This window comes from Peromyscus californicus, unplaced genomic scaffold, assembly GCF_007827085.1.
Source record: "Peromyscus californicus insignis strain IS unplaced genomic scaffold, ASM782708v3 Scaffold_11__1_contigs__length_118956290, whole genome shotgun sequence".
Classification (NCBI taxonomy): domain Eukaryota; kingdom Metazoa; phylum Chordata; class Mammalia; order Rodentia; family Cricetidae; genus Peromyscus; species Peromyscus californicus.
The window spans coordinates 94,260,028-94,287,178 of record NW_026294402.1 but is presented as its reverse complement, the minus strand read 5'-3'; the positions used below and the strand labels follow the sequence as shown (position 1 = coordinate 94,287,178).

The following is a 27,151-nucleotide window of genomic DNA, read 5'->3' as shown; positions in this document are numbered from 1 at the left end:
GGACGGTTGAGGAAAACTGGGAGTTTTAAATCACCAAATAACGACAAAAATAAATAAGAATCAGAATGGATCCTGCCTACCACACTTAGCCCCTAAAGTGAAGAGTCCTCGTGTGAAGGGCCCCCAACGTGAAGAGTGATGGTGTGTTAGAGCTTCGCCAACGCAGGATTCTGCAACTCCAGTACGAAGCATCCAGATTACGACTCAGAGAGCTTTCCTCCAACTCCCAGGGGCCCAGAACTGCTCCGTGGGAGCATCCTGGGGCACCGGTGGAGGAGGCCCCAAAAGCCGAACCGGAAGAACGATATTAAAACACCGCGGAGGGTCTGGCGCGAAAAGTTTATTTTGCTTTTTGCCTTGAGTTTGATATATTCTGTTCCTCTCCCAACGGTCTTTGACAAGTGTGTGTTGCGGGAGCGGGGGGTGGGGGTGGGGGGTACTGTCTTTTCATTTGGTGGCGAGACTGTCCTATTTATCTACGTGAGCTCTGGGCTTGCTGCCTTTGCTGACAGGTCCCTGGATCTTTGTATTAGAAGTACCAGTTCTCTTCTGAACAACTGGGGATGAAAACAGGGGGCACGAAGAGTTTTCATTTTTGCCAGGGACAATGTAAAGCCCCAGTCCCCGGTCCTGAGCTTGCCTCTGTTCGGTGGCGATCTCTCTGTCCCTCATACCTCTCCCCGCCCCCATCAGGGATGCTCCGGTTTCCACTACTTGCGAGTTGGCAGGTGCGCCCCCCCCCCCTCGCCTTCCCTGCTGCTGATTGGCGCCCAGGTTGGGGAGTCACCGCCCCGCGCTTATGTCAGAGTGCGTGCGGTCCCGGCCCACCTCGCCTTTGAACTTCGCCGCTTTTGGCTGCAGTTCACCAGCCTCCCTGCATTCTCAGCCAGGTGCAGTGCGAGGCAAAGCAGCGCCCGGAAAGCCACGGGAGGGGGGTAGCCACGGCCAGAGAAGCCAGGGGAAAGACGGAAAGGAGAGAAGGCGAAGGTGAAGAGGGAGAGAAGGAGGAGCCTCCTGCCCTCGCCAGAAAATTACCTAGCCACTTAATCCCAAGACTCTGGGACTTGGGCCCCAATCTCTGGTGCCTCCAGACTCCAGGCCGAACGCCCTCTCATCCCCGCTGCCCTTCCTACCCTTCGGCCCCTTGGGGGCTGCCTGGGTGTTGGGACTGGCATGATCAGTTGAAAACTTTGCAGGGTCAGCTCTTCTCTCTGACTCCCCTTCTGTGGCTCCGAGAAGAGGGGAGTTCAGAGTCCCGAGCTCGGGACGGACAGAAAGACAGACGGCCAACCGCGCCCAAGCTCGCCCGCAGAGCCCCTGCATTCCCCGCCCCCGCCCGCCTTGCCGGGACCATGTCCAAACCTTCAGACCACATCAAGCGGCCCATGAATGCCTTCATGGTTTGGTCCCGGGGCCAGCGGCGCAAGATGGCCCAGGAAAACCCCAAGATGCACAACTCGGAGATCAGCAAACGCCTAGGCGCCGAATGGAAGCTCCTGTCCGAGGCAGAGAAGCGGCCTTACATCGACGAAGCCAAACGGCTGCGGGCCCAGCACATGAAGGAGCACCCCGACTACAAGTACCGGCCACGGCGCAAGCCCAAGAACCTACTCAAGAAAGACAGGTATGTCTTCCCCTTGCCCTACCTGGGCGACACGGACCCGCTCAAGGCAGCCGGCCTGCCCGTGGGGGCTTCCGACGGCCTTCTGAGCGCGCCCGAGAAAGCCCGGGCCTTCTTGCCGCCGGCCTCGGCGCCTTACTCCCTGCTGGACCCTGCGCAATTTAGCTCCAGTGCCATCCAGAAGATGGGTGAAGTGCCCCACACGTTGGCCACCAGCGCGCTGCCCTACGCGTCCACCCTGGGCTATCAGAACGGCGCCTTCGGCAGTCTCAGCTGCCCCAGCCAGCACACGCACACGCACCCGTCCCCCACCAACCCGGGCTATGTGGTGCCCTGTAACTGTACTGCCTGGTCTGCCTCCACCCTGCAGCCCCCTGTCGCCTACATCCTCTTCCCAGGCATGACCAAGACTGGCATAGACCCTTATTCGTCAGCCCACGCTACGGCCATGTAACCCCCAGCTTGGCCCGGACCTGAAGGGTGGCGTGGAAGCAGAGATCTGCATCCTTTCCCTTGCACCTAGTCTGGCCTGCAGATGTCTCTGGGTCAGGCCTGCCGCTGCCCCTTGCCCACCCTAGACTCTGCCTCTCTCTTCCAGGGGGAAGGGAGGGGCCGTGCTCCTGGACCCAAGGCACAGACTCGTGCCCGAAATTTCCAAACATTAAGACAGCTACACATCTGCCCCTCTCCCGACTCTCCCAAAGCAAGTCTCCGACTGTAACCCCTTTGGACAAAAAGAAGTAGGCAGTTTTGCTTTATTTACGTGCCCCTCACTCTCCTCGGATAGGCTTTGGACTCGGAACTCCCAGATCCTGGTATTATATCTAGAATATGCGTATATATATTTTTCCTTTCCCACTGAAGAAAAGAGCTGAGTCTCGGTGCTGTGCCATCAGACACAGCTAGGCACCATTTGCTCTTCCTGTGTTGCGGGGGAGAAAGGCTTAAAAGTTTAAAACTTCAGGAAGGGAAACCTTTCTGTTTAAAACCATACTATGGTCGTGTTTGCTTCGATACAGAGAAAACAAAAAGAACCCACATGGCTTTTCACTTTGTGTAACGCAGTGCTCCTAGACACCTAAGTTTACTTTTAGACAGAATGTCAGGTTATGAAGTCAGGAAGTAGAAAGTGAACGAAAACTTAAACTAATAAAAACATCCTACATGGTCATAAATGTTTTGACAATGTCTTGGAAATGTACCTAGAAGGATTTTACCTCGTTTCTCTGTTCATTTGTTGAACAAAGACGTTTTGAATAAAGACAATCTGTCATTGCAAAAAGTCACCTTTGATGTGCATAAAATCAAGTTAGGAGGTTTAGGTTCAAGGAGTCCTTCCTCCAGGCTCAGAGTCCTCAAGGGGCTGAATGAAGCAGGGAAGGCTGGGGTGGTCCTGCCCTGGCAGAACCTGATGACCTGTGACCTGTAGAGGGGCCTGGAGTCTGGGATCTATCTGGATTGCTCCCTGATAATCTGAGTTTCGCCTTTAGGGTCTTGACAAAGCTGTCAATCCCAGGAAGCCTTGCCTTTCCCTCAATCTTCATAAAGCGGGTCAGACCACTTCCAGCAGGGAGTGAGCTCCAGCAAAGAGGGGACCTCCTGAGACCTGGGTGGGTGTGCTTTTTAAAAACTACGCTCTAAAGACTGAAAGTGGCAGTCTTGGAGGGAGCAAGATGCACTGTTGGAGCAGACTGCAAGGCTGTGGGTGCTTAAGGTCAGGGCACGGTATGAGAATGGGAAGACTTGGTTTTGTTTAGTGTTTGCAGTCAGGTCTCCTGAGAATCTGGGACCCCAGACTGAGTTTCTAAGTTGTGGGGTTTTGTTTTTGTTTTTGTTTTTAAATGATAGTTAACAACTTTTTTTTTTGGTTCCATTGGGGGAAAACGGGATGGGCGGGGTGCGGGGGGGGGCAGAAAGAAGGAAATAGGAAATGTTGTCATGCCTCAGGCAGAGTTCTTAAAACACCAATTTTAAAAAGCGACTGGGGCCCTTTGCCCTCTGTGAGCGTTTGCTCGAGGGTGTCTAGGCTTTGCTGATGCTATCTAGTCAGCGCAACAGCAGAGTTTGTTAGCTAATTCGGAATGTGCTTCTCACCTCTGGTATTCCTCCCCAAATCCGTTCCCCCTCGTTTTTTCCACAGGCAGTGTGCTTCCCTTCAGCCTTGGCTTTGCTTTGGTGCCTGGAAGGGACTGGGCTCAAGGCTGTTCGACTGCTGTTGAGGGATTTGTGAGCGCCCCCCACCCCCCAATTCTCCAAAGGACTCTGTAGCCAGAGGTGGGAGAGAAACGTTGTCAACAGTCACCAAAGCCAAAACCCTCGGATTAGCATATTGTCCTCAAAACAATTAGAAGTGTTTGAGGTGCTATTTGGAGTCTATTCATCCGAGCTCCTTTGTCAAGGGGGGATTTTCATTATTAAAAAAAATAAGTTAGCAGTTGTCCATCTGGCTGAGCTGAATAGCAAAGTGATTCGTGTTGTATATGCTTTTCTCATTAAGAGCTCTTTTGAGACCAATGTTAGAATTAAATGGTATTACACAATTAACATACAAGGCCACTGAATAGGACGGGACGCCTATAAATAATAGATAGATAAATAAATGAACGTTCAGGCTAAGGTAAACAAAGACTTCTGGGGGAGGTGTGGAAGAGGCCAGGCCGGCTGAGCCACGCTTACTTAGCATCACAAAACCCTCTTACAAATCGAGACAATTAGGAAGTGACGAGCCTCTGGTGGCCGTCGGGTCTGGGGACTCTGGGTGCGTAGGGAAGGCCCCTCCTCCCGCCCCCTAGGAAGCTCAGGAGGCCTAGGACGCTCGCCTTGCTTCTGTTGTTTGATCTAACCCCAACTGACAGTCCTGTCAGCTTCTCTGCTCTCCTTCATAGCTCAGTGTCCCTTAACATCTCCCAAGATGAAGCTTACAGGGGTCCGGTGTCTCCGGAGCGCCCAGGGAGGAACCCAGGCGCGTGGCCCCACTAAGGTGTCCAGCTGATTGTGAAGTGAGGTTAGATTTCAAAGGGGCACCAGGCGGCGAAGGCCTCGGGACACAGAAGCTAAAACAAACAAACAGCCCCAAAATTAGAAAGCAAGGGCCCATCCAGACAGCACCCGGCCTTGGAACTCGAGGGGCTTTCCCGGAAACTAAGGTGCGCCGCACGGAGAGGAGCCTGGGGCCCACCACAGGGCCACCCAAACCTCTTTCGAGCGCACACAGCGGGAACCAGAGTTCTAGGGCAGCAGCAGACCAGGCTTCCGGACATTTCTGCCCTGGGCACTTTGCTTTCTTAGTAGACTGCCTGCCTTCCTCCCACCCGGACCCAGCCTCGCCTCCAGGGCCTGCGGCAGTTTCTTCGCCCGGGCCAAGGGCCGCAGAGCCGCGGCTGCAGAGGTGCGCGGCCACAACTCGTCCCAACAGCCTAAATCCTGCTCGTCACGCGGCTGACAGGGGTCCGATTACAGACTTTAAAGTCTGCCGCAGACAAAAAGGAATCCCCTGGGGAGGGTTGTGGTGTGTGTGTGTGTGTGTGTGTGTGTGTGTGTGTGTGTGTGTGTGTGTGTGTGTGTGTGTGTAGGGGGTGGGTGGAGTGGAAGCACTCTCAGTCAAACCTGTTTGCTCACAACTGTCTCTTTCTTTCAAGGAAAGCATTAAAGCAAACCTGTAGGGAGAGGAGCACCCCGCCCGCCCAGAGTGCAGGACAGCCGCTTCTCCCCGCGCCTCGCGCAGCCCGGAGCAGCCTGGAGTTCCCCGCCACGCACTTTGCGGGTCCGCAGAGCCCGAACTCCCGCTGCGCGCGGCGGTCCCGCACCCTGCGGGAGGAGTGTCTGCCACCTCGTCTGCGCTAGGGACGAGTCCTTTTGCTCCTTCCCTAGCGCAGCCGGATCCTCCTTCCGGCAGAGGTGACTAGGGGAGAGCTCCTGGCCTCCCTGCAGGTGCCACTGCTGGGAACCCTGTCCCCCAAACTGATCCTATCTGTGTCGCGCGCCGTGCGTGCACCCATCGCTCTTCTGCTACTGTTTTCTAGGACCTGAAAGGGCTGAACAGTGTGCCCTCCGGACGGCAGCGGGCGGAGCTGGCTAGTTCGGGTTTTAGTTAGGTTTTCATTCTTCAGTTTTGGCGGCGGTCCGTCTCAGGGGTTCACTGGTCCGATTTTTGAGAGCGTTGGCACGTTGTCTCTCTTTAGCTTCCTTCAAAAAAAAAAAAGCCAAAAACCAAAAACAAAAACAAACTTCGGGGTTTTGTTTGTTTGTTTCTCGTTTCCCTGTATTTGGGTCTTACTCCCCAAACTTTTAATCCCTTCCAGTTTCCCAGCCTTCCTGTTTAAGGGTCAGTTTTCTTACAGCGTCTAACTTTACAGGCGGAGAAGGCCAGCTACTTCGAGTAAATCACACTGAGTTGTGAGTGACTGACATTTGAGACTCCTTCAGCTTTGCCTTTTGAAACCACCTAACCTCCAGGAATCCTCACTGGTGCACAGAAGGATGATAATTCGGTCTAGGGAGAGCCTAGGGACTTTCACTGCTACGCGCCACCTGCGGAAGCTCTTGCTGGCCCCGCAGGTTCTCCGGAGAGATAGCGGACTGCCAGAGCCCTGAAAATTTGGCAAGCGGTGGAGCCAGCTCCGCCTTGGCGGATTACTGTTCCCTTCTGCCTCTTTTCGGTTCAGGCCTTGTCACCATTGTCCAAGTGGACAATGAATTTCAAGACATTTAAATTCGCATAGCAAGTAATTCACAAGATTTGTGTTAAGAATTCTCAACTCTTTTTGCCAGTTGGGTCGTGCGTAGGAGAAAGGCGAGGCCGGGAGCGGAGGGGTGGGGTGAGGAATGGAGGTGGTGTTTATATTTGGGTATTTTAGGTGTGGTGCGGGAGCTTTCCAGTCCGCCTCCGGGCTTGCTTGCTTGTCCTTGCCCTAGTCTCGGGTGCGCTCCGGTCGGGCAGTGAGAGTGCTGTTTGGGCCAATTTCTTCCCTGGTGGTTCCTTGATGGTGCGTCTTGAGTCAGAACCAGATGCCTTGACGTTGAGCCGTAGCCGAGAAATTAAGAAAATAATGAAGTTGAGACAGACAAGGGGGCGCTAGAAATCCAGTAGAGTGGACAAGAAACTGGAGAGTGTCAGTCGCCCCCCGGCGGACCCCCGCTGTGTGTCTGCGGGACTCCGAACCCTGCTAAGGACCCTCCTGGAAGCTACCCTGCTGGGGTGGTAAAACGCGAGTGTAGCTGCATTTGCCCTGGGCAGAGGCCTGAAGGCAAGCAAAAAGAAGGGTTGCTGCTAGGCTGGACCAGCCCCAGGCCCTCGGTGTAGCAAGAGGTCTTCCATACTCGAAGGCTCCAGCCGGCTTCGGATGCCTAGGGAGCGAGCTGTGCCTCCCGAAAGCGGAAGGGGCCGCAAGCCCAGGCTATCCCTGGGCCACCTTCCCAGAGTGTCCACCCCCTTCTCTCAGATCGTCCTCCGCGCCGACGTCCCCACCCCCAAAGGCCCCAAACTCCCCAGACAGGTTAGGGGAAGGAGCCAAAAGTCAGGCGGGACAAGGTAACAAGAGTGCCCAAGTTTTCTCTTTACTGCGAAGTGAGGGTCTTGTGCTTCCACCGTGGCCAGTCGCGTTTTCCAAGTTTTTAAGACCCGGTCTGGAAAAGAAGTGATGCCAGATCCCCCAGCCCAATCCTGGCAAGGGCGCAAGGGCACTTCAGCAAAACTGAGCCAGGCTGCAAGTGTCTAGAGAGGCCACACTGGACCACAGTCCTAGGGTGACAAGGAATCCTCAATTCTTGCGCCTCGTAGGCCGCTGCGCCGCCTGCTGCCCCCGGTGGAGAGCTCACGCTTTGGGGGGCCGCACCTCTGAACCCCGGAACTCTTGGCTCTAGTACTGCTGTGAAAACTGAGGGAGGTGGGTGAGAGAGACGCTAGGGCCGGCTGCGCCTCTGCCTAAACAGCACACCGAACCCGGTGCAGCTCCGGACTTCCTACAGCACAGCCCGGCCCGGAACTTGGAGGAAGAGGGAAGGGAGGGAGCGGGCAGCCTGGGCGCTCGCCGCGGGTCCCCCTTCGCTGGCACCCCCCGTGGCGCGGCGAGTCAATGGGATTTGCACACTCGAGGTGTAACAGCATTACTGCGTTAATTAGCATTTCCATTTCACGTCCAGATTGTTTACTTATCTGCGGGAAACATATGTCGGGAGAAGTTCACATTCCGGATTCTGCTCCGCTGCCCAAGGTGCAATTCCGGGGAGGCAGCGAGGGGGAGGGGAGGGCTTCAGATTTTTTATTACACCCTCTAGCCTTATCTGCCGCTGTAAATTGAGGATCCTCCATTGAGCGGCATATGGAGATTATATACTTTTTTGAATATCGTTTCCCAAAGCCTGCAGATTTTCACTTTGAAATGAAACAATCCTCCACCGCTTCCCCAGGGGCCAGGCGCATCCTGTGCTGTCCAGAGTGGCAGTGGGGACCCTCCCGAGAGATCCTCGAGCACCCATCTGCCCAAGGCCATGGCCAGCGCCCCGCAGAGCCCCCGTTCTCCAGACCTAAAATAATCTCCGGGGAAACCCATCCATACACCGTTTGATCCCCAAGACAGCGTCCCCGTTGTTTTCCCGAGCTTCACCCCACGACTTGTGCACGCTTTGCTGCTTGTGCGTTTCGGATACCCGCATAGACGGGAGCTCACTTCTGCCCTCTTCCTACGCTCTGAACCCGCAGCGGGCGGGGACGGAGATGCCCATGTCTGTGCACCGCAGTTGTCCGCTGCATCTCTGGGCTCTCAGGAGCCTGGGTCTTGAGACGGCCCAGCCGGCTTCCGATTCTTTGTTTGGAGGGCCATGGAAGTGGTGGACCCTGTGCGCCGCTCGGAACCATTTACTGTGAATCTTGAAAGGAAATTCTGCACCCACCGAAGGCACCGGTCTCCCCACTCCGCATAAGCCGGGCGGACCCTAGGAGCGAGGACCGAATCCCATCTCTTATCTCTTCCGAGACTCCTTTCAGCCTGAGATCAGAGAGGCTGCGGTGGGGGGGGGGGGGGAATCATTGCTTTTTTTTTTTAATTTAATATACCAAGCCACCCGTTAAGGTCATTTATATGCTTAATTTAGTGATAAAAGTCGATAAGCAGAATCACAGGACTCGCTCCTCTTTTGACCACATTTTTCTACAGTAATTGGAAAAATTAATCAAATACATGTTTGCTTTTTCCTCGAATTCGCTGCTTTGTCTGGAAAGCGGTTCTAATTGCCATACTTTTGTTACATAGTTTGTTTGCTCTTTAAGAGATCAAGAGGAAGAAATGTGTGTCCCGCGCGATTCCATTCATCTCGTGTGGGTTCAGTTTGCAGAATCACACTCTTCACACGCCCTAGGTAGATACTCACCTTCAAAAACCAAAAGCCCGAAATTTCCTTCACATGCCCGTTTTTTGTTTTTTGGGTTTTTGTTTTGTTTTGTTTTGTTTTTGTTTTTGTTTTTCTGATCCCAAATGTCCCCTGGGAAACAAATTGCAGTGTTCAATCAGAACAAAGAATGGACCAGAGCAATACAGTTAAGGCAGAAAAGCAGGAAAATGGAGGCATAAACAGACTCTTTCCCATCGAGTATTGTTTTGGAATTTCTATTTTTTTTTTCAAGACCTCTAAGAAAATTGTAAGGTGTCACCTCTATCTTCCAGGTCTATCTGTAATTGAATCTAGGTCACCATTCTAAAGCAAGGAAAGCCTGCTTCCCACTTTCCTACATCAGGCTGAAATTTGGGGGAGGGACAAGGGTCTTGCAATTTCATTTAAAATGTAATGGTGGATGAGCTGATAAGCAAATGGGGGAAAGGAGTCTGCTAAAAGAAAAAAAGGCATGGTTTTAATATGCTCCAGATGGGGGCAAAATGATTTACATGAGAGTTTATTTCCTCTTTGCTGATATGAAAGAATTACAGATACAAAACCCACTGATCTATAGAATAAAAAAAGAAAAGAAATGTTATTTTTCTGTAAAGGTGTCAGTTCATTTATATTCATTTAACCATCCATCCATCAATTCACTTTCTCACTCCTTGCACATTCTCTCTGGCTCTGTTAAACCTTACCCTACCAATACACTTTGCTAGAATATACAATGAAGTTTTCTTTCTTTAAAATAATATTAGAATGCGGTGAAGTAGGCAAACACAGGGAAGGAGAGAAAGTGTTGCTGCTGTTGAATATTCCTGGTAATTTAACATTATGTTTCTACGACAAAAATGTTAACCATGGTCACATGTCATTATTATGGCAGTTTGACTACAAGCAGCTTGCCTGTGGTTACAGCTGTGTGCAGAAGATATGTAATGATTTTCCACAAAATATACATGCAATAGAAATATATTTATCATGTGAAAATTTTCCCATAATATGGAAAAATTAGCAAAACCTCAATCCTTCTGTACAGACACATAGTAGGTCAGGAACACACTGCATAGTTAAAACAACTGTCTATATTAGTATGAACAAGTTTACAGTTCCTGAGGGGTTTGTTTTGATAAAAAGTATAAGCAGCATCAATTTGTATGTGTGTTCAAGTTGTCATGACCACCTAAGTGCATGCTAAAATCTGTGTTTATTTAAAAAGAAATTAGAGTTGTCATCTGGGGATCACCCAAGGGATGGAGATTAGATAAGATAGGTTTTCCTCTTTTGAAATAAAAATAAAAGTCACACCCAGCATAAATTTCTCTATGATCTTCCCCCAAACAATGGAGTCATGTATTACTCCCTGCCTTGGTGGTATCCAAATAAAAGACTGGATGCCTCCAGATCCTGAGCAAGGACAAGACAATCAATGCCAGCACCTAGTGATGGTTTTCACTAGTAAATTGCTTGACAATTCTCATGGGTGACTTTTTTTTTTCCCAAACTGAACACTAATCCTTTCATCTCCCCTTCCTTTCTTATTTCTTCCCTCCTCTACCCTTGCTTATTTTTCCTTCATAAACTCTGAACACTGCTAGCCGACCAGACCATTCCCATGTAGACCTGCATAAAGTCCCAGCATCTCTTTACTGTGTTTGTTTCATTCTGGTTCTGCTCTCTTTGGCTGGGGTAATGTATTTTCTCACCAACTTAATTTTCAATAAAGCAAACGGAGTAAGGGTTATCACGAAAGTCGGGGGGCTTTGTGCTTAGTGTTGCCTCAAACCCTACGGTCTCATTTGGAATAACTGCTTTTAATCGAATTCAGCTGGATGAGCAGACGCCTTGAAGACACTGTAGAATTGCTACTTACTATTGATTTTACTTCTTGGGCTCTTAAATATTTGAGTAAATTATGCCTAATAAGAAGTAGCCACATGCCCTGAAATATCTTTGAGAACTAAATTAACAAGAATTGAGCTGAATACCCGAAGTTGTGACATCTACTGAAGGGGTGAGCTGAACTTCTCTCTCCTTGAATACAGTTTTGGTGTATAGAAAGTTACATGTTTGTGTAAGTACATCAAGCTGGGAACTAATGTGACTAGAAACTTGCTGTAACTACGGATGACACCTTTCTACTGATGAGAAGAGCCAGGTGACACCCAGGGTTCAGTTCATCTTGTCACCACAGGCTTGGTGAAATGCAGAGTTGAACAAATACAACAGTGTTCATGGCCAACCTGCTCAATATGGAGGCTTAGGATTTGATGGAGGTCGATCTGCCCCAAAGTGAAACGCCTTAGCTTCTGACAGATGGTCAGAGATGCCCAGATATTCCTCAAAAACACTTGTTTTACAATAAACAGATGAAATTAATGATTTGGAGGTGAGTTTGGATATTTCATTTCATGAAGAGAAATTTTAGTGGCAAAATAGAACCCAAGCCTTGTGCCTAGGTCCCTTTGCAATGGTACCATCTTTCTAACAGGTAGCCCCTTCTAGGGTTCTTGACTGGCCAAGAACCTCCACATTCAGAGGACATTCTTTTGCCCTTCCATGTCAACTTCTACAGAACATTCTACAGGGACATTTTCTTCTTGTTTTTTAAGTGTGTGTGTGTGTGTGTGTGTGTGTGTGTGTGTGTGTAACCAGAAGTTAGATTATCTCCACTATTCTCCAGTGTACAATATGATGGACATCTGAAGTCTCACACCCATTGAAAGAAGGCATCCTCACCTTATACTGAGACAACTTGAATGAAAACAGGTAAATTTCATTTGTAATAAACTATTGCTGCAATGAAAATTCCTATTACGGTTTCAGCCTTTTGAAAGTGCTCAAAAGTAAGCTAAACTCAGAAAGAAAAAGAAGTTCTTAAAATGAAGACCACAAGGTATATATATCAATTTCTGTCTTCTGGTAACCCTAGAGTTTCAAGCAGATGTGAAAATAGATTCCTGTAGTTACTTGGCCGGGGGAGGGGGGCCCGGGGAGTGGGGAGCAATTGAAAGACTTTCATTCATGAAAGCATTTGCACACACCTGTTAGTCTGAATTCCTAACTTTCCTGAATGGCTGATAATCACCTCTACACAGAATTCAGATTAACAGTCTACATCACTCTTAATAGAATAAGGTGGGAAAGGGATGGCAAAAGACATGGCATGTCACTGCCAATGAAACACACAAAAGCATCCTAATAGTTAATGAGCCATTAGTCCCCTATGAACAGCATCCAGGTCACTTACTCTTTCCCCTGAGAAGAGAGATCAGTAGTAAAATCCCTGAGGGCAACCCAGAAACTTAAAAACAGGGACCCAGGACATGTTTTTAGAATGGCCCAGAAGACTCCAGAAGCCCAAGAAAGGTGTCACCTAGCACAGAAGCTGAAGGCTAAGTTAAAATCTCAGACCATCTGTTTACTGAAATTCCTGGCTTAGATGGAGGGGAAACGGCAAGAAAGCTCTGTTACCCCAGGAACGTTGACTCTGCCAGGATAAGCAGGCAGAGTAGTCCATTGGCTGCAAAAAGGTAATAGTTGGATCTTTTTGGAATCAGTAACTGGGGGAAAAGCTAGCACCAGTGAGTTTTATCACAGCTAAGTAATTATTTGAGTTTACTTTTTCTTTCATTAAAATGTGTTTTAGGAATATGTTTTAATTGGGTGTGTTGCTTTCCAGAACTCTGAAGATTTATCTCCTTCCCTGGGGAGATGGAATCTGTTTGCAGGAAGAGAAACCTACATGGTTGGTTAGATGGTTACTAAGCATTCTAGGCGAAGTAGTTTGCTGAGTGCTGTGAATGCTCGCATCTTGTTGAATTCTCCCCCGAAACACCTTGAGGTAGGTACTGATGCTGTCTGTATTTTACAGAGAAGGAGCCTGAAGCTGACAGGCACTAAAGGACTCACCTAAGAGCTCATGTCCCTCAAAGTGGAAGTTGTCTGTCCCCAGCTCGCTGAGGGTCCCCTACTATCTGTCAACCCAAGGCCTGGCTGGATATAGACAAAGAAGAAAGCAGAGAATGCATGGAACTCACAAATGAGGAAGTGGGAAGGAAAGGGGGGACAATGTAGAGCCTCAGGATATGGCAGAGGACCAGAAACGCCTTCCCTCTTGCAAGCTGCTGAGCAGAAAATGTGAAATCTTAACTATTCGGCATCCTCCATCACTGAGCCCTCTTACTGGTTGGGTCCACATTGCCTCAGCTTTATAGCCGCAGATACTACAGGCAGCTTCTAAGTCCTGAAGACACAGTGAGAGGACAGGACATCCAGATTTGGCAATGTACAGCCCCAGATTTCTACAGAGCCAACCAGAGACCCTAACCTCTCCCAGGCCCAGTTCATGATGCTCGCTTCAGAAGGGCTGCCTTTGTGTGGCAGCTTAACAACTAAAGGTGTAATGTTAGGAAGGTGAGAAGGAATACTCCCAGGTGTCCTGTTTGTCATTTTCCTGCCTTTAATCAGATTTAGTATATCTGTTAACTTAACTATCCCCTTGAATTCTCGGGCAGACTCTTTAACCTGCCCAGGCACTGTATGTTCGAGTTCGGATGAGAATAGCGTTCTTGCTCGCTTGCTTTTTCTGCCCTGAGCTCTTCCTTATCAACCAGAGAGCCCACAGAGTCCGCACTTCCTTGCCTGTGACAATTTACATGTGTTCCCCTTTCTGAAAGGATCAAAGCTAACCATCAATAAAAGGTAGCTGAGGACACAGACTATTTCTGTTTAAGGTAATATCAGGACACCCAGGAGCCTCTCAGTTGCTGTGGGCACAACTTCTGCAGAATCGGTTGGAAACATTTTGCCTACTTTTTCTAGTTTCAAACTCATACCTTGCTTGGAATACAGATGATTCCTAACATGGATAATGCATGTCTGAAGTCGGGGGTGGGGTTGAGTCCACAGAGAACTGGGGTTCCAAGACCTGTGAGCAAGATTTGATAATTTTGTAACCATTTTAAAGGGGATTTGATACATTCTTGGCTACACTAACGTTTGTATTTGTGAACTACAATTGATGACACGACCTCTCCTGCCAGCTGCTGGGTTCTGCCTAAGGACTGCAGAGAAGTAGACGGCTACGGTGGGCAGGTTTCCCACTGCCATTGGCAGGAAGCCCTGGTGGAGGTCGGGAATGCAGAGGAAAGGATGCCCAGTAGAGCCATGGAAGAGAGGGTGGAGCCCTGGTCCTGGCCATCGGGTCTGGCCAAGTTTCCTGCTGCGGTATTATTTATGTGGGCCTTCCTTTGTGTTGACTAGTTTTCTTTTTTCACTTTGGCCTCCTCCTAAGCTTTGTGTGATGGGTTTCTTAAATAATATTACTTCAAAAATTAAAATGCTCCATGTAACAGCCATGATTATCAACTATCTCAAATAATAGAGGCAATCACTAATCCAAGTCCTCACTTTACCACTTAGAAAAATGAGGGAAGATAAGAGCCTCAGCTGAGAAAATCTCTCCATCAGATTGGCATATAGGCAAATCTGGTGGGGCATTTTCCTGATTAATGATTGATTTTGGGAGGCTCAGCCCACTGTGGTTGGTGATACTCCTGGAGAGGTGGTCCTGAGTTGTACCAGAAAGTAGAATGAACAAGCCATGAGGAGCAAGGCAGTAAGCAACACTCCTCCATGGCCTCTACGTCAGCTTCTGCCTCCACGTTCCTACACTGACTTCCCTTCATGATGGGCTGTAACCCGTCCTCCCTGGGTTACTTTGGCCATGGTGTTTATCATAGCCATAGAAAGCAAATGAAGACAGCAGACGTTTGTTTTTCAGGAGACCCTGAACTCTGAGATGTTGAATGGCTTGCTTACAGCCACAAAGCCAATTCAAAGAGAGTAGAAACCCAGGTCTTTTCCATTTTAGGTTGGGATTTTGCTACCACATGTCACCCCTATAAATCTGAACCTGTTGCCTTTCATTCTTTATGTCACACATAATTTCTCCAGACGCCGGAGTCCTTTCTTCAGCCTTACCTTTACAGCAGTAAGTAACTCCCTGGGATCCTACCACTTTGCATTGCTTTCAGATTTCTAAGTCTTTTGAAAAAGCAGACCGCATTTTGACTAGTTTTGGATGTTTACAGTCAGACCCTCTACAACCGAGTCCTAGAGCTATGCAAGCTCCAACTCATTGTTTAACTTCTCTGTGCATTACTTTTCTCATCTGCATGGTGGAAATAGAAGAGCCCACCTTGATTCAGTGCAGCCCTGGGGACCTCACAGGGTTGTTTTGAGGCTTAAAAGATGTGATGACTAGAAAATGCCATACCACACAATTAGTGTTAGCTATAGAATTGAGTATATTACCTATTTTTCTGTCACCCTTTGTTTTTGGTTGTTGTTGTTTTGTAACAGCCCTGGCTGTCCTGGAACTCACTATGTAGACTAGGTTGGTCTCAAACTCACAGATGTCTACCTGCCTCTGCCTCCAGGGCTAGGGCCATTGAAAAATCCCAGCCTCTGTTGTTTGCTCCTCTATAATTCACCCATTCCTTTTCAGGGGTATTCCCCCTACATTTCCCTAATTCTGAGATTCCTAACCCAGATTCCTCATTTCTTTTCATCCATCTTTTTATTCATGCAACTCACAGGGAGTGAGGATCACACTTGGGTACTTAGAGGCATCAATGTTCAGGAAGGATGAGGTCAGCTCTTCAAAACAATGACCTTCCCTTTAGTAGTGGGAATCTCTGTCATTCCTGCTCAGAAATTATTTGTGCTTAACTTAGCTATATCCAGATTTCTGCCACTTACTGCTGGTGTGACTATGGGCTACTGACTACACTTTTCTCAGGGTCAGTTTACCAGTCAGTTAAAAGGGGGATTAAAATGACAATCCCAACACTTGGCCACAGATGTACTATAAGGATTAAGTGTGATAACATGAAAGTATTCATGCTGGTGCCTGGCACACATAAGAAGCCTGTGATGTAACTATCACCACATATTCTTGCAAAAGTGCACTAGAGTGGACCACTCGACACATGCAGATCCCCCCATTCCCTTTCTTATGATATTTAATCAGGAAGAGTTAGTGTGTTTTAAAATCCAGTTGCCTGTGCATTGTTTATACTATTTTGATTAATTTTATGAGCCCTCCTCATTTCTGTCTAGCTCCATCTACAAGTCAGAACAATGAACCAAAGTGAGGGGTTGGTCTCCACCATCAGGGTTGGCAAGTCAAGTTTTGATCTAATAGGCTAAGGAAAGAGCTTGTAAGAACTTACTGTATTTTAAAATTGTGGACTGGATTTCAGTCATTGAGAGCTAAAAGAAACCACTGAGAGCTTTGAGGTCAGCCTCACATTTTCAGATTAAAAGAAAATGAAGGACTAGGGAAGCATAAGGCCACAGCCACGGTCACACAGGTGACTGTGGTGGAGCATGGTCTTGATACTTGTTCCCATGGGAGCTGCCTTCACCTGGCTGCCAGAACACTGGGTAAAAACATGGAGTTTTTAGCTTATTACTTTGGATCTTTTTCTGATAGTGAGTGGTTTTGGTTTTTTACCTGAATACATTGGAGGTCCATTAGTACACAGAATAACGAGTGCCTATCTACTGATTTCCTGTTCTGTTCCAGGGACTTCACAGTCATTCTTTTTCTATACTCGCTCCAGTTCCTTGGGGGTAGAGGCTAGTCTACCCTGAGAAAGTTAAGAACCCAGGAAGCTAACAAAAGACCCTGCCACCATTCCAACAGGCCCTGGTTGATACTGAGATCTTTTTATCTTCAGGCAGCTTTGCTTTGCCCTGGGTCAGGATGCTTAGTTCATGCAAAGAACTGGCTTCCTGAAGAAGTTCTGAGTGTGGGAATAGAAGGACCAGAGTGAGATGATGGTGGATTTTAGAAGCAACACACAAAGTCTTCCAGAGTGGGTAAGTGTGTGAAGAATGGGGAGGATGGGCAAGGCAGCACGGAGCATGAAAATAGAAACAAAGATCAAATTAACAAATGAATCTTTTTACTGTTCCACTTTGAGCTTTCTTGTTACTCTAAAGTTTTTGTTGTTTTTCTTTAAACTTTATTTGATAACTTCATAGGTGAGTGCACTGTATTTACACCATTTCCACACCCTCCTTGCACCCCTACAACTTCTCCACGGCCTTCATCACCATTCCCTCTTGCATTTAAGGCCCCTTCTTCTATAATTATTTTTGATGTGTAGACAACCTACTGGGTCCAATTGCTGTTGTCCTTGTTTGCATGTATTTAGGGGCTTACCACCTGAGCTCTCATCCCTGACCAGACAAAACAAACAAACAAGCAGACAAACAAACTGGTTCTCCCTCACTCCCAGCCATTAGTTGTCTGTAGCTCTTCATCCGAGATGAGCGCTTGTGAATTTTTCCTCCATCCCTGTTGCACGTTGACTGTTGTGATCAGTGTGGTTCTGTGCCTTGTGCAGCTAACTGTATTACTGAGCATTCATAGGTGCCACATAAAACAAGGCAAAACCCACTTTGTCACTGCATCTGATTTCTTTCATTATACAACAGTCTCAAGATGAAGGTACAACTAAGAGAGAGCAGGTCACTCGTGCTGGGGACTGAGGCTGGGGGAAGTGTGGTTGATAAGAAGAGCAGCATCTGGAAATTATTGATACAACAGAATGTTTCCACATCCTAGTTGGATGAGTGGTTGTGTAACTCTACATCCTAAAACCCATAGCAGCAGTGTGTACACATACACACACACACACACACACACACACACACACACACACACACACACACACACACAAAGATAGTGGTGTTGCATTCTCATTTTAAAAGAAGACAAATACTGTAAAATAAAGCACAGAAACTCATTTATGAAGACTTAGGCTATGCCATTAAACAATCTCACTCTTCCTGCCGTCTACTGCATATCTGGTACAGACCTGATGTCCAGCTAACATTTGATCTTTCAGCAATACTGATGGAAAGGCAGGTCTTGTTCTGTATTTGCCCAGGATCTAACTCTCCTTTGGGCCCCTTTATTCCTTCTAAGTCATTAGAAATGGGAGGAGAAGTTGACCAGAAGGGACTCAACTTTGGGATGGAAACATTATGCCTAACTCAATCTATGCTTTATTAGAGAATTCTACCACCACAGAGTATTGATGACATTTTCTCTGAGCTTATTGGCTTATGAAGTTAAATACATGTTGTTGTTGTTGTTGTTTTTTAAAAAAAAGCCACTAAATCAGAAGTTAAACTTTTTGCACCTCCAATAGCAACTGCTTACTGAGCACCTTCAAAAGGGACCACAGATTCTGTGCATGCCTTGTCTCTGCTCTCCGTCCCATTCTATCACTGAGGAAGATGTTGTTTCCTTATTGCTCATTTGAGGAATACAGTATGAGGTCATGGAGCACAGCACAGGGCAGAACCGAGATTTGAATCTAGATCTGGGGTTCTGAGAGCTAATGACCCCTCTGTTGCTTCTACTGACTACATTAGCTCTGGCCATCAGACCTCCTGGGGAGGCTTCCCTGCTGCAACCCCCCCACTCTCCCACCTCCCCCGCCCTCCCACTCCCCACCCTCACCTCTCACCTTCTCACACTTTCATCTCCAACTCCACCCTCCCCACCCTGCCTCAGTCACTCACCACCAGTAACAACTCCATTGTCCTCTCTATGTTGTCCCCATCCCAAGTCTAACCTTAAGCTCTGCCCCTATTCTCTCAGTTCCATTAGAGGCTGGCTCCTGCTTTGAATTGATCTATTTCTAGCCTCCCATGCAAACCCCATAGGTTCTTGGGACTGTAGCCTGTAACCAGGAAATAGAGCAGGTGAGTTCCTGGTGTTCTGCATGGGCAGCCACACTTGTCTGCCCAGACCTTGTCCTAAACAGTGTCAGGATGGTTTGGCTTACAGTCAGAGACTGTTATTCTCTCACTTTTACTCATATATAGGAATGCTGGAGGAAACCTAGAGCCCTTATCTTGTCGAGATCCAGGGACAGTGGATGATTATGGTAGATCTAGGAATCTAGGAATTGTGTTTGAGCCCTGGGCCTTAGACTGTGTGTACATGAACAGAACTGTGAACATGTTAGGAATACCAATCTCAGACCACTGCCTGGCAGGACAAAATCAACCAGAAACCCTGAGGGCAGGGCCCAGCAATGAGCTTCTAGGTGATTCTGAAACCACAAAATTTAAAATCTACTGATCTAGCCCAGAGCTTCTCTAACCTCAGTAGACACAACATCATCAGAAGACAAGGTTGCCAGATTTACAAATAAAATATAGGTGAATTCATGGGACTGCCTAAACGAACATATGCCTTCTCTGGAATTCAAATTTAACTGGCTATCCCTAGTTTATGTGTAACATATGTAAAGGGCAGCTTTTGATTCAATAGGTCTGGAGTGAGGTAATATTCTGAAGTTTGAACAAAGGTCTCAGGTGATGGGTTAACAAAGCCAAACTGTACTGATAGTAAGAGTCAAAACAGAGCTACACCTCCTCCTCCTCTTCCTCTTTCTTCTCCTCTCCCTCCTCCTCTGATCTTCTGGGACTTGAACTCAGGACTTCATGCACACTGGGCGAGCTTCCTTCCACTAAGCTACATCTGAATCCTCAAAAATGTTTCTTGAATAAAGATTCCCAGATCTTCCTTCAGCCTATGAATCAGATCTTCCAAAGGAGACACTGATTTAGAATATGACAACTAGGAAACGGTGTGTTCTGAGTCACGGACGCTTCATTTTCAAGCTTTGGGAGACCCTCTGTCAGTCTAAGGCTTATGCATCTAGGTGACCCTGCACACACAGTGGCAGCAGAGAGGAGATGATGAGGAAGAGTGTTTGCTGAGGGATACAGAAGAGAGGAGCCTCTGTGGGGTAAATGGCCACCTCACCTTAGGCACGAAGACTTAGGAAACAGAAAGCGGGGAGCATTTGTGGGAAGAAACTTGGGGCTCCTCCCCGTGCAACAGCATCTGAAGGCAATCAGCACCTCCATGTGCAGAACACTCACAGATGCGTTTATTGAGCCCTTTTGTATTGAGACATCTAGGGAATGTGTCATTTCATTTACTCCTAAACAAAACAAAACAATACAACAACAACAAAAAAAACATTTTAAGGTTGAAGTTATTCTTTCCCTAGAAGTAACACATTAAAAAACAATCAAACAGCAACAACAAAAAAAAAACCCAACCAAACAAAGACACCAAAGCTCAAATGATGAGTAACTTTGTGTGTGGTAACGTCAAGACCTAGCATCAGGATTTGAACTCAGGTCTGCTCCTCAAACCTTTCTCATACAATTCCGTCTCTTTGTTGATGCTCCTTCTTAATGGAGATGCTGAGGCCCAGTGGAGGCCTGAGGAAGCATGGCCACTGTCTTCTACAGCAATAACAGCATACACCACTTTCCCTCCTGGGCCTTCTCCAACCCACCAGATGGAGAAGGCCCAGAACACACCGCACACTGGCAGCTTCCTGAGGCCTACCTATGGATTATTTGTCTTCACAATTGAGCCCCTGGTGGTGGGCACTTCCAGAGAAGACTTTTGCCTTCCGCTTCATTAGCTCCATTAGCTCTCTTTTCTGTCTGCAGCCAGATTAGTCAGGTACTTATTCCTGACGCACATTTCCCGCTTTGATCTTCCAGAACAGCCGCTTCAATTCAAGTTTCTACCTGGACATGATGAAATTCCAAGCATGTTCTCACCTCAGTCCCTGGTTTCAAGGTGTATTAGTCTGAAGAATTCTCACTGTCTGAGGAAATGATATTGCCAGAGAGGTAGAGGTCCCCAACTCACTGTAGGTAAGACGTTAGAATTTCAAACTCTTAATCCTATTGATTCTCGGTCCTTTTGATCCTTTTAGTACTTGTCAGGAGGCTTGAGTTTGTGTAATTTGCTGGGTAAGGAGTGCTGATTGGCTTGGGTTTTATTATGACCTGTTTATGTCATTTAATTACCAAGAAAGACTGGGCCTGGCTGCTGAGCCTCCTGAAGACATCCTCACTGGGCCTGCTTTCCCCAAAGCCTCAGCGATGATTTGGGTTTGAGAAGAGTGAGTGAACCAGATCCTCAGCCTGGGAGACAGTTTGTTTTGCCTTTAGGCAAAAGCAAGCCCTGCCTGTCCTTTGTAGAGTCCACAAGTGAATAGAATAACCGAGAAACACATGGCTCCTTTCAAGGCCAGGGAAAGGGGAGAAAAGTCATATTTCCTGAGTGTTCAGGTAGTGCTGGGCATTTAACTCTCTTAATCCTCTCAATAGCTTTAGGTCGTAGATCTTATTATCCCCATTTTACAGATTAGAGAGTCGACCCTCAGAGGTTAAGAAACATGGCCCAAGTTCAAACAGCTAGAAAATGACAAGCCTGGGTTAAGAACCCAAGTCTGATTTCAAAGCCATTGTGTTTTCATGCTATGTAGGTTGAAGAATTTCTTAACGCATCCCAGGAGAGTAAGAAAACATGTTTGTTTTCATGTTCTTGTTCCTGGAGTTTTCAAAGAATAGAAAATGTGAGTCTTTAAAAGCACTGCTAAATAAGGAGGAAATATCATTAGATTAATGAACTAGTCCTGGGAGCTGAGAAACAAACCGGTGAATGTCATCGGGATGGGAGAGGCTGTTTAATAAATGGGCCAGAGAAGCTGGTTTTCCATAGCAAATGGGTGAAAAGCTAAATTCCTACCGGACCTCATACAGAGAAAGACACACCAGATGGCATAAGGGTCTTAAGCTTAAAAGAAAACAAGAATATTTTTAATATACCTAAAACTTTTTTTTAAAAAGGTGGATATTCGTTATCTTAGGGCAGAGAAGACAAAAGTACAAACATAATTAAGGAAAGATGAATAAACTCAGCTGCCACTAAGTTTATTTTTTTTTTTTTATTGCAGAACAGAAACCTAAACTTTCCAAGTTAAAGGCCAACCAATCGCTCCAGACAAGACACTGGAGAGATACACAGCACGTGTGATCGGGATCGGAAAACGTCTTGAAGAAACAAGTCAGCAAGGCTTCCACAAATCAATGCCCAGAGACAGAAAGCCCGCTAGACAAATGCATAAAGGTTCGAGAACAGGGGAGGGAATCCCACACTCTCAGAATAAACAAACTGAAAAGCTGTTCGGGTCCCACAGGGAAGTAACAACCCAAACAGCATGATTGGCAAAAGTTGAATTAAATACCATTGCCCACTGGGAGCAAGAGTGTGTAACTAAGGAGACATTGGCATAGTGGTGTGAGTGTGGACTTGTTCTGCCATTATGGGACCATGTTGGTAACAGCATGTGCATACCCACTGAGAAACTGACCACCTCTGGACAGATATCCAAGAAACTCCCGTGTGGTGCAGGGCCAGCCCCCTGAGCATCTGCCCGGTCGAGGAGCTGAGCCCTCAGAAGGGCTCTGTGCTTGACTAAATGTTCTCCTTCTCCTTTCTCTGCCTTGAAATTCACAATAATTGTGTTTCTTAACTAGGCAGGACTGTAGAGCGCATTTGAGAGGTCCACCACAGATTGCTGTCCTGGATGCATTCAGCACTCAGAACACTCCATGAGAATTCCCATGGAAATACATGAAAAGTTCAATCTTCCAATGAGCAGCTGGGGAGTCGGCCCCACTGAGAAGCCATAATTTCCATTCGAAACAGAACGTGAGTCAAGTACAGATGGGGGGGGGGGAACCCCTGGACAACCCAGAAGCTGTGCTGTGGCCTTTCTGCTTCTGCGGCATGCCCGCACTCGTCAGCAAGGAAGCTGAAGAGGATGGCTGAGAAGGTAAAGGACACACTGAAAAGCCTGACTCATGGCTCTTTCAGTTCTTGCTCTCCTCGGTGAGCAAGGTGGAGACACGCTGGCCATGAATCAAGAGGTGAATAAAAACCCGTTTCCACCGCCCCGCTGCGTGGCGGGCATTCCCGGAAGCTATGAGGGGCAGGGCAGTCTCAGGGATTCTGCGTGGCAGTTAAATCCGCGTCTGTCTGTATTTAAAATAGACACTGCACAGTGTCAAGGCGAAAGTCCCAACGATTTCATCTTTAACTTTTCTTAGAGTAGTATTAGGAAACATAAAACACTATGGCCAGTCAAGAGAGGGACACCTTAAAGTCCAGTCCCTTCCAGGGCACCTTTCTTCTGGTGCCATGGAGGTGATACTCCCCAAGCTTCATGTCCTACCGGGCCTGCAAAGCCCACCGTCAGCCCTGTGTGGCCCATGGAAACATGGACAAGAATGCTTGTGTGAGCACAACTATAAAAAGTGAAATAATCCGATATCCAGGGATGGGGGAACAGATGGACTGTGACGCAGCTCATGAACGCTGCAGTTGCACAGCGGTGTCAAACGGGAGAAAAAGATTAATAACAAAAAGGACATTGAGAAGTAATTCAAGCAAGAGAACTTCCTATGAGGTATCAGGGCACCTACCTAATTCCATAAAACTCCCGCGTATTATATAATACAGAGAGAGAGAGAGAGAGAGAGAGAGAGAGAGAGAGAGAGAGAGAGAGAGAGAGAGAGAGAGAGAGAGAGAGAGAGAGGTATATCCGGATATATAGCTGCATTGACCAGCACACATCAAACTCATGCCTTGATTTTACTCAAGAGGGAGAAAGACAATGACACTAGAAAGAGGGAAGTTGTGGACTTTAAATTAATTTAAATTTTTATGCCTTAAAAATTTGACAACCTGGGCCAGCAGAACGGCCCAGCAGGTGAAGGCACTGTCCACCGAGCTGACAACCTGAGTTCGGTCCCTGGAACCCACACGGTAGAAGGGAACAACTAACTCCTCCAAGTTGTTTTCTGATTTCCGTATGTGCACTGGGGCACCTGAGCCCCCCTACAATGAATGAATGAATGAATGAATGTAAATTTTAATTGACAAAAATGTGAACCTACGTAAAATCTTCAGTGATGAATATTTGTGTTTATCTGTTGTTTTTAGTGTCCTCCATAATTTGTAATATAAAAATTCTCCTAATTTAGGTCATGTGGGCCATCCGTCCACCTATTCTAGATGTAATTTCTAAAACACAAAGAATTAATTGATGGGAATGCAGCATGGAGCCCTTTCTCTCATGTGTTTCTCTGAGCTAGGTACTGAAACATGGCTCTGTCTATTTATCAATGGGAGGAGATGGCAGAGGGTCCTGGAGTCAGTCTCTGCAGTGCTCATGAATGGAGGTCACGCACAAACCATTCGCTCATTATCTGGTTGGCACAGAAAGACACATTCTGCATCAAATTTTCCCGAGTAGTATTTGTTTTTTTTTTTTTTGGAGGGGGGGGTTACTCCTTTGAGTTAACTTTCCTTTTTCTTCTTTCTATTTTTTTTTTTAATGCCCATGACTTTTATGTTCTGAGTTCGCTAATAAGAAATCAGTCTTTTTGGAATCTTCCAGGACCTTCTAAAGGATGATTACATTCTTGGCTTTGGAATGCTCTCAACACAGTGGTGGATTACTGATCCACATAGTCCCTCAGTCCTGGCTCTCCCACAGCTGTCTTAGCTCTTTAAACTCAGAAGGCTTTGGGTTCCAATTCATTGACCCTGAGCACAATATAAGATGGAAATTATTTTGGCTGCCGAGGCAGGATGTAGCCCATTCATGTATAAAACCATTGCGAAAAACGAAAGGAAGTTAATTTGGAAAGCAATGCCTGTGTTTGGTTTTGTTTTTAATTCTCTTCGTTTCTAGATGCTGGCGCCAACCCTGGGAGTTCAGCTGCTACTTGAGACCTGACTCTCGGGTGTGACCTGTTGATGGCAAGTAGCCCTGGAAGGTGACCTTCTCACGATCCACCTAATACCCACCTGTCTGCTGCCTCCATTTCTAGCCTCCTTCCTGCCCTCTCCTGTGAGCAAAGCATGCACAGGTAAGTGACAGGGACCTTGATGGCTTTTAATTGAAATAACTCTGCATTCACAGCTGGTACTCCATCACTTTTCTACTCGACCTCAGAGCTTGCAAATATTAAACATGATTAGCATTGAAAGCACAATTCAGGATGCAAGTCTCTCTTACGTTAAAGGGGGAAGGAGAGGGCTCTAGATAGAAGCTAGGTGGCATTTAGAGTTATTCTAATGACTCACCAGCATTCTCCTTTTCATCCAAGTCGGTTACAAAGACAGAATTAATCTTCTCCATTTAGTCCAACTCGTAGAGGAATCAGTTCACAAAAAGCTTCTTTAGATGGTGTTGGTTGACAACCACAATTGGCTAGAACCTTTCTTCGCTCTGAGGAAGTGGTAGTGGGGGCGCCAGTTCTACTAGTAAATGAAGTTGGGTCTCAAGGTGAAAATCGGACACCCAGGGAGCTTGCTGAGTCAGGGCCACTTCTCTCACCTTCCCGCACTCTCATTCGACTCTGGCGACGACGTGTGGGTAAGAATCTGGAACTTTATCGGCTTACATTAAACTGTATCTGCGCAGAAATCAATATGCAATTAACTACCAGCTAGGTAGGTTCCCAGCGAGAAGACCTGACCTCTCCACAACCCAACCTACTCCCTGCCCCACTCCCCCGCCAAAAAAATCCAGAGAAACATAAACTCTCTTCATAAATCATTAATATTCATCATTGAAATATACAATATGGTTTATATTTCAATCAATTTGCCTCATTGATTGTGTACGATTTGCACTGATAGAAAAACCAACTGCAGTCTATGTAGATGGCAAAAGGAAGAGATGAGGAGATGGTTGGTGGCACAGAGAGGAAGGGCCAGTCATGGGGAAGTCAGAGTTCGTCCTTCTGATCTATGCAGTTGAATCTGGAAAGGGAAGAGTTGATATTCATTTAATCACAGACAGCCTCTTTCAGTCCACTAATTCAGATGAGTACCAGGCAAGGGGAGGAGGCCAGAGGGTGCAGCCTGGCTCTTTGCTCCCCTCTTTCAGATTGCACTCAAGGACATGGAGACTTGACAGACTATGTGGTCCACCATCTGGAAGCCATACACACAGTTACAGAGATCCAACATGGAGAATCAATTCTACAGGGATGCAAAAGCGCACCACGTGGGCAGACAAGATGCTGGACACCAGACTCTCCTCAAAGACAACTGTACCAAGTCTGCTGCTGCCACTGGTCACACTGGGCACTCACCCCAGCTTGAAAGAAGCCCTGTAGCTAAGACTGGAGTAGCCCTGGCCCAGCAGCACAGGGACTGCCCCCGCCACACACACACACACACACACACACACACACACACACACACACCACTGTTTTCACCAAGCCACATAGTTTCATGCTGTTTGATGTTTCACCCAGCAGCTAGATATACTTTTATTTAATAATGACTAAAATATTTGGCTTCTTTTCCATCTCTTCAGAGTTATAGGTAACACTCAAACACTATTGCACTCTGCTCTCTTTCACAGAGAGGGGTACCTGATAAATTACGTTATTTGAAGGACTGGTCCAAGTGAGAAGGCTCTGGTGGATGTTTGTGCATGGCCCTTCCTTGCTCAGCTGTTCTCCACATCAGTTCTCATTAATATTCTCAACAACGCAAAGCCTGGGTGTGTTTTAGAGTCCTTCACATTTTGTTTTCAAGGGTTTTTTAAAGGGGGTATTCCAACTGATATTATCAACAATAAATGCTGTTATCTTTAATTTGTTTAGTCTAATGTTACGTAATTTTTCAGAAGAACTTTGTTGGTGTTTTCCTTCGACTCTCTGATCCCAGCCCTGGGCTTAAGGACACACTATGGCATCACCTGAGCCAAGCAGCCCTGTCAAAGTGTGATGTGATGTTTCTGTTTTTCCCTGGTAATACATCTGTCTTAATCAAGGAGACCAGGACCCTAAGAAAATCAGGGCTCCTGTTGTGGGAAATACAACCAATATGGTCTGATTTGGGACTGTTGGAACCTATCTGAAGGTACCAGGTGTAGGAACACTAGAGGACTAGGAGGATCCAAAAGAAACAAGAACTATCTTCAAGTTTGAAAACAGAGAAAACACACACACACACACACACACACACATACACACACACACACACACACACACACACACACACACACACACACACACACACACACACACCCCTCCCAAGTACTGAAAAACTACATCCAGATCATAGAGACTAAGGACATTGAGATGGCATTAAAGAGCTGTGTCTGTAATTCAGTGGCTGAGTGCTAGCCTAGCATATGTAATGCCCAGGATTCAATTACA

The 27,151-nt window shown here is 47.1% G+C and overlaps 1 protein-coding gene and 1 long non-coding RNA gene across 4 annotated transcripts; both read left to right on the top strand.

Annotated features, from left to right (window-relative positions):
- Positions 1-850: 850 nt before the first annotated feature.
- Positions 851-2,907, top strand: Sox14 (SRY-box transcription factor 14). Its single transcript, XM_052729719.1, has one exon. The coding sequence runs from the start codon at positions 1,353-1,355 to the stop codon at positions 2,073-2,075; it is 723 nt and encodes a 240-aa protein (XP_052585679.1). The 5' UTR covers positions 851-1,352; the 3' UTR covers positions 2,076-2,907.
- Positions 2,908-12,012: 9,105 nt separating this feature from the next.
- On the top strand, positions 12,013-26,919 carry LOC128097533 (uncharacterized). Of its 3 annotated transcripts, none has more exons than XR_008213891.1 (6): positions 12,013-12,839; positions 16,744-16,885; positions 20,615-20,770; positions 21,859-22,031; positions 22,442-24,841; positions 25,867-26,919. It is a non-coding gene; the product is annotated as an uncharacterized LOC128097533 (long non-coding RNA). The 3 variants fall into 3 exon arrangements; XR_008213890.1 differs by having other exon boundaries at positions 12,013-16,885; positions 22,442-22,740; positions 24,664-24,841; XR_008213889.1 differs by having other exon boundaries at positions 12,013-16,885.
- The last annotated feature ends 232 nt before the right edge of the window (positions 26,920-27,151 follow it).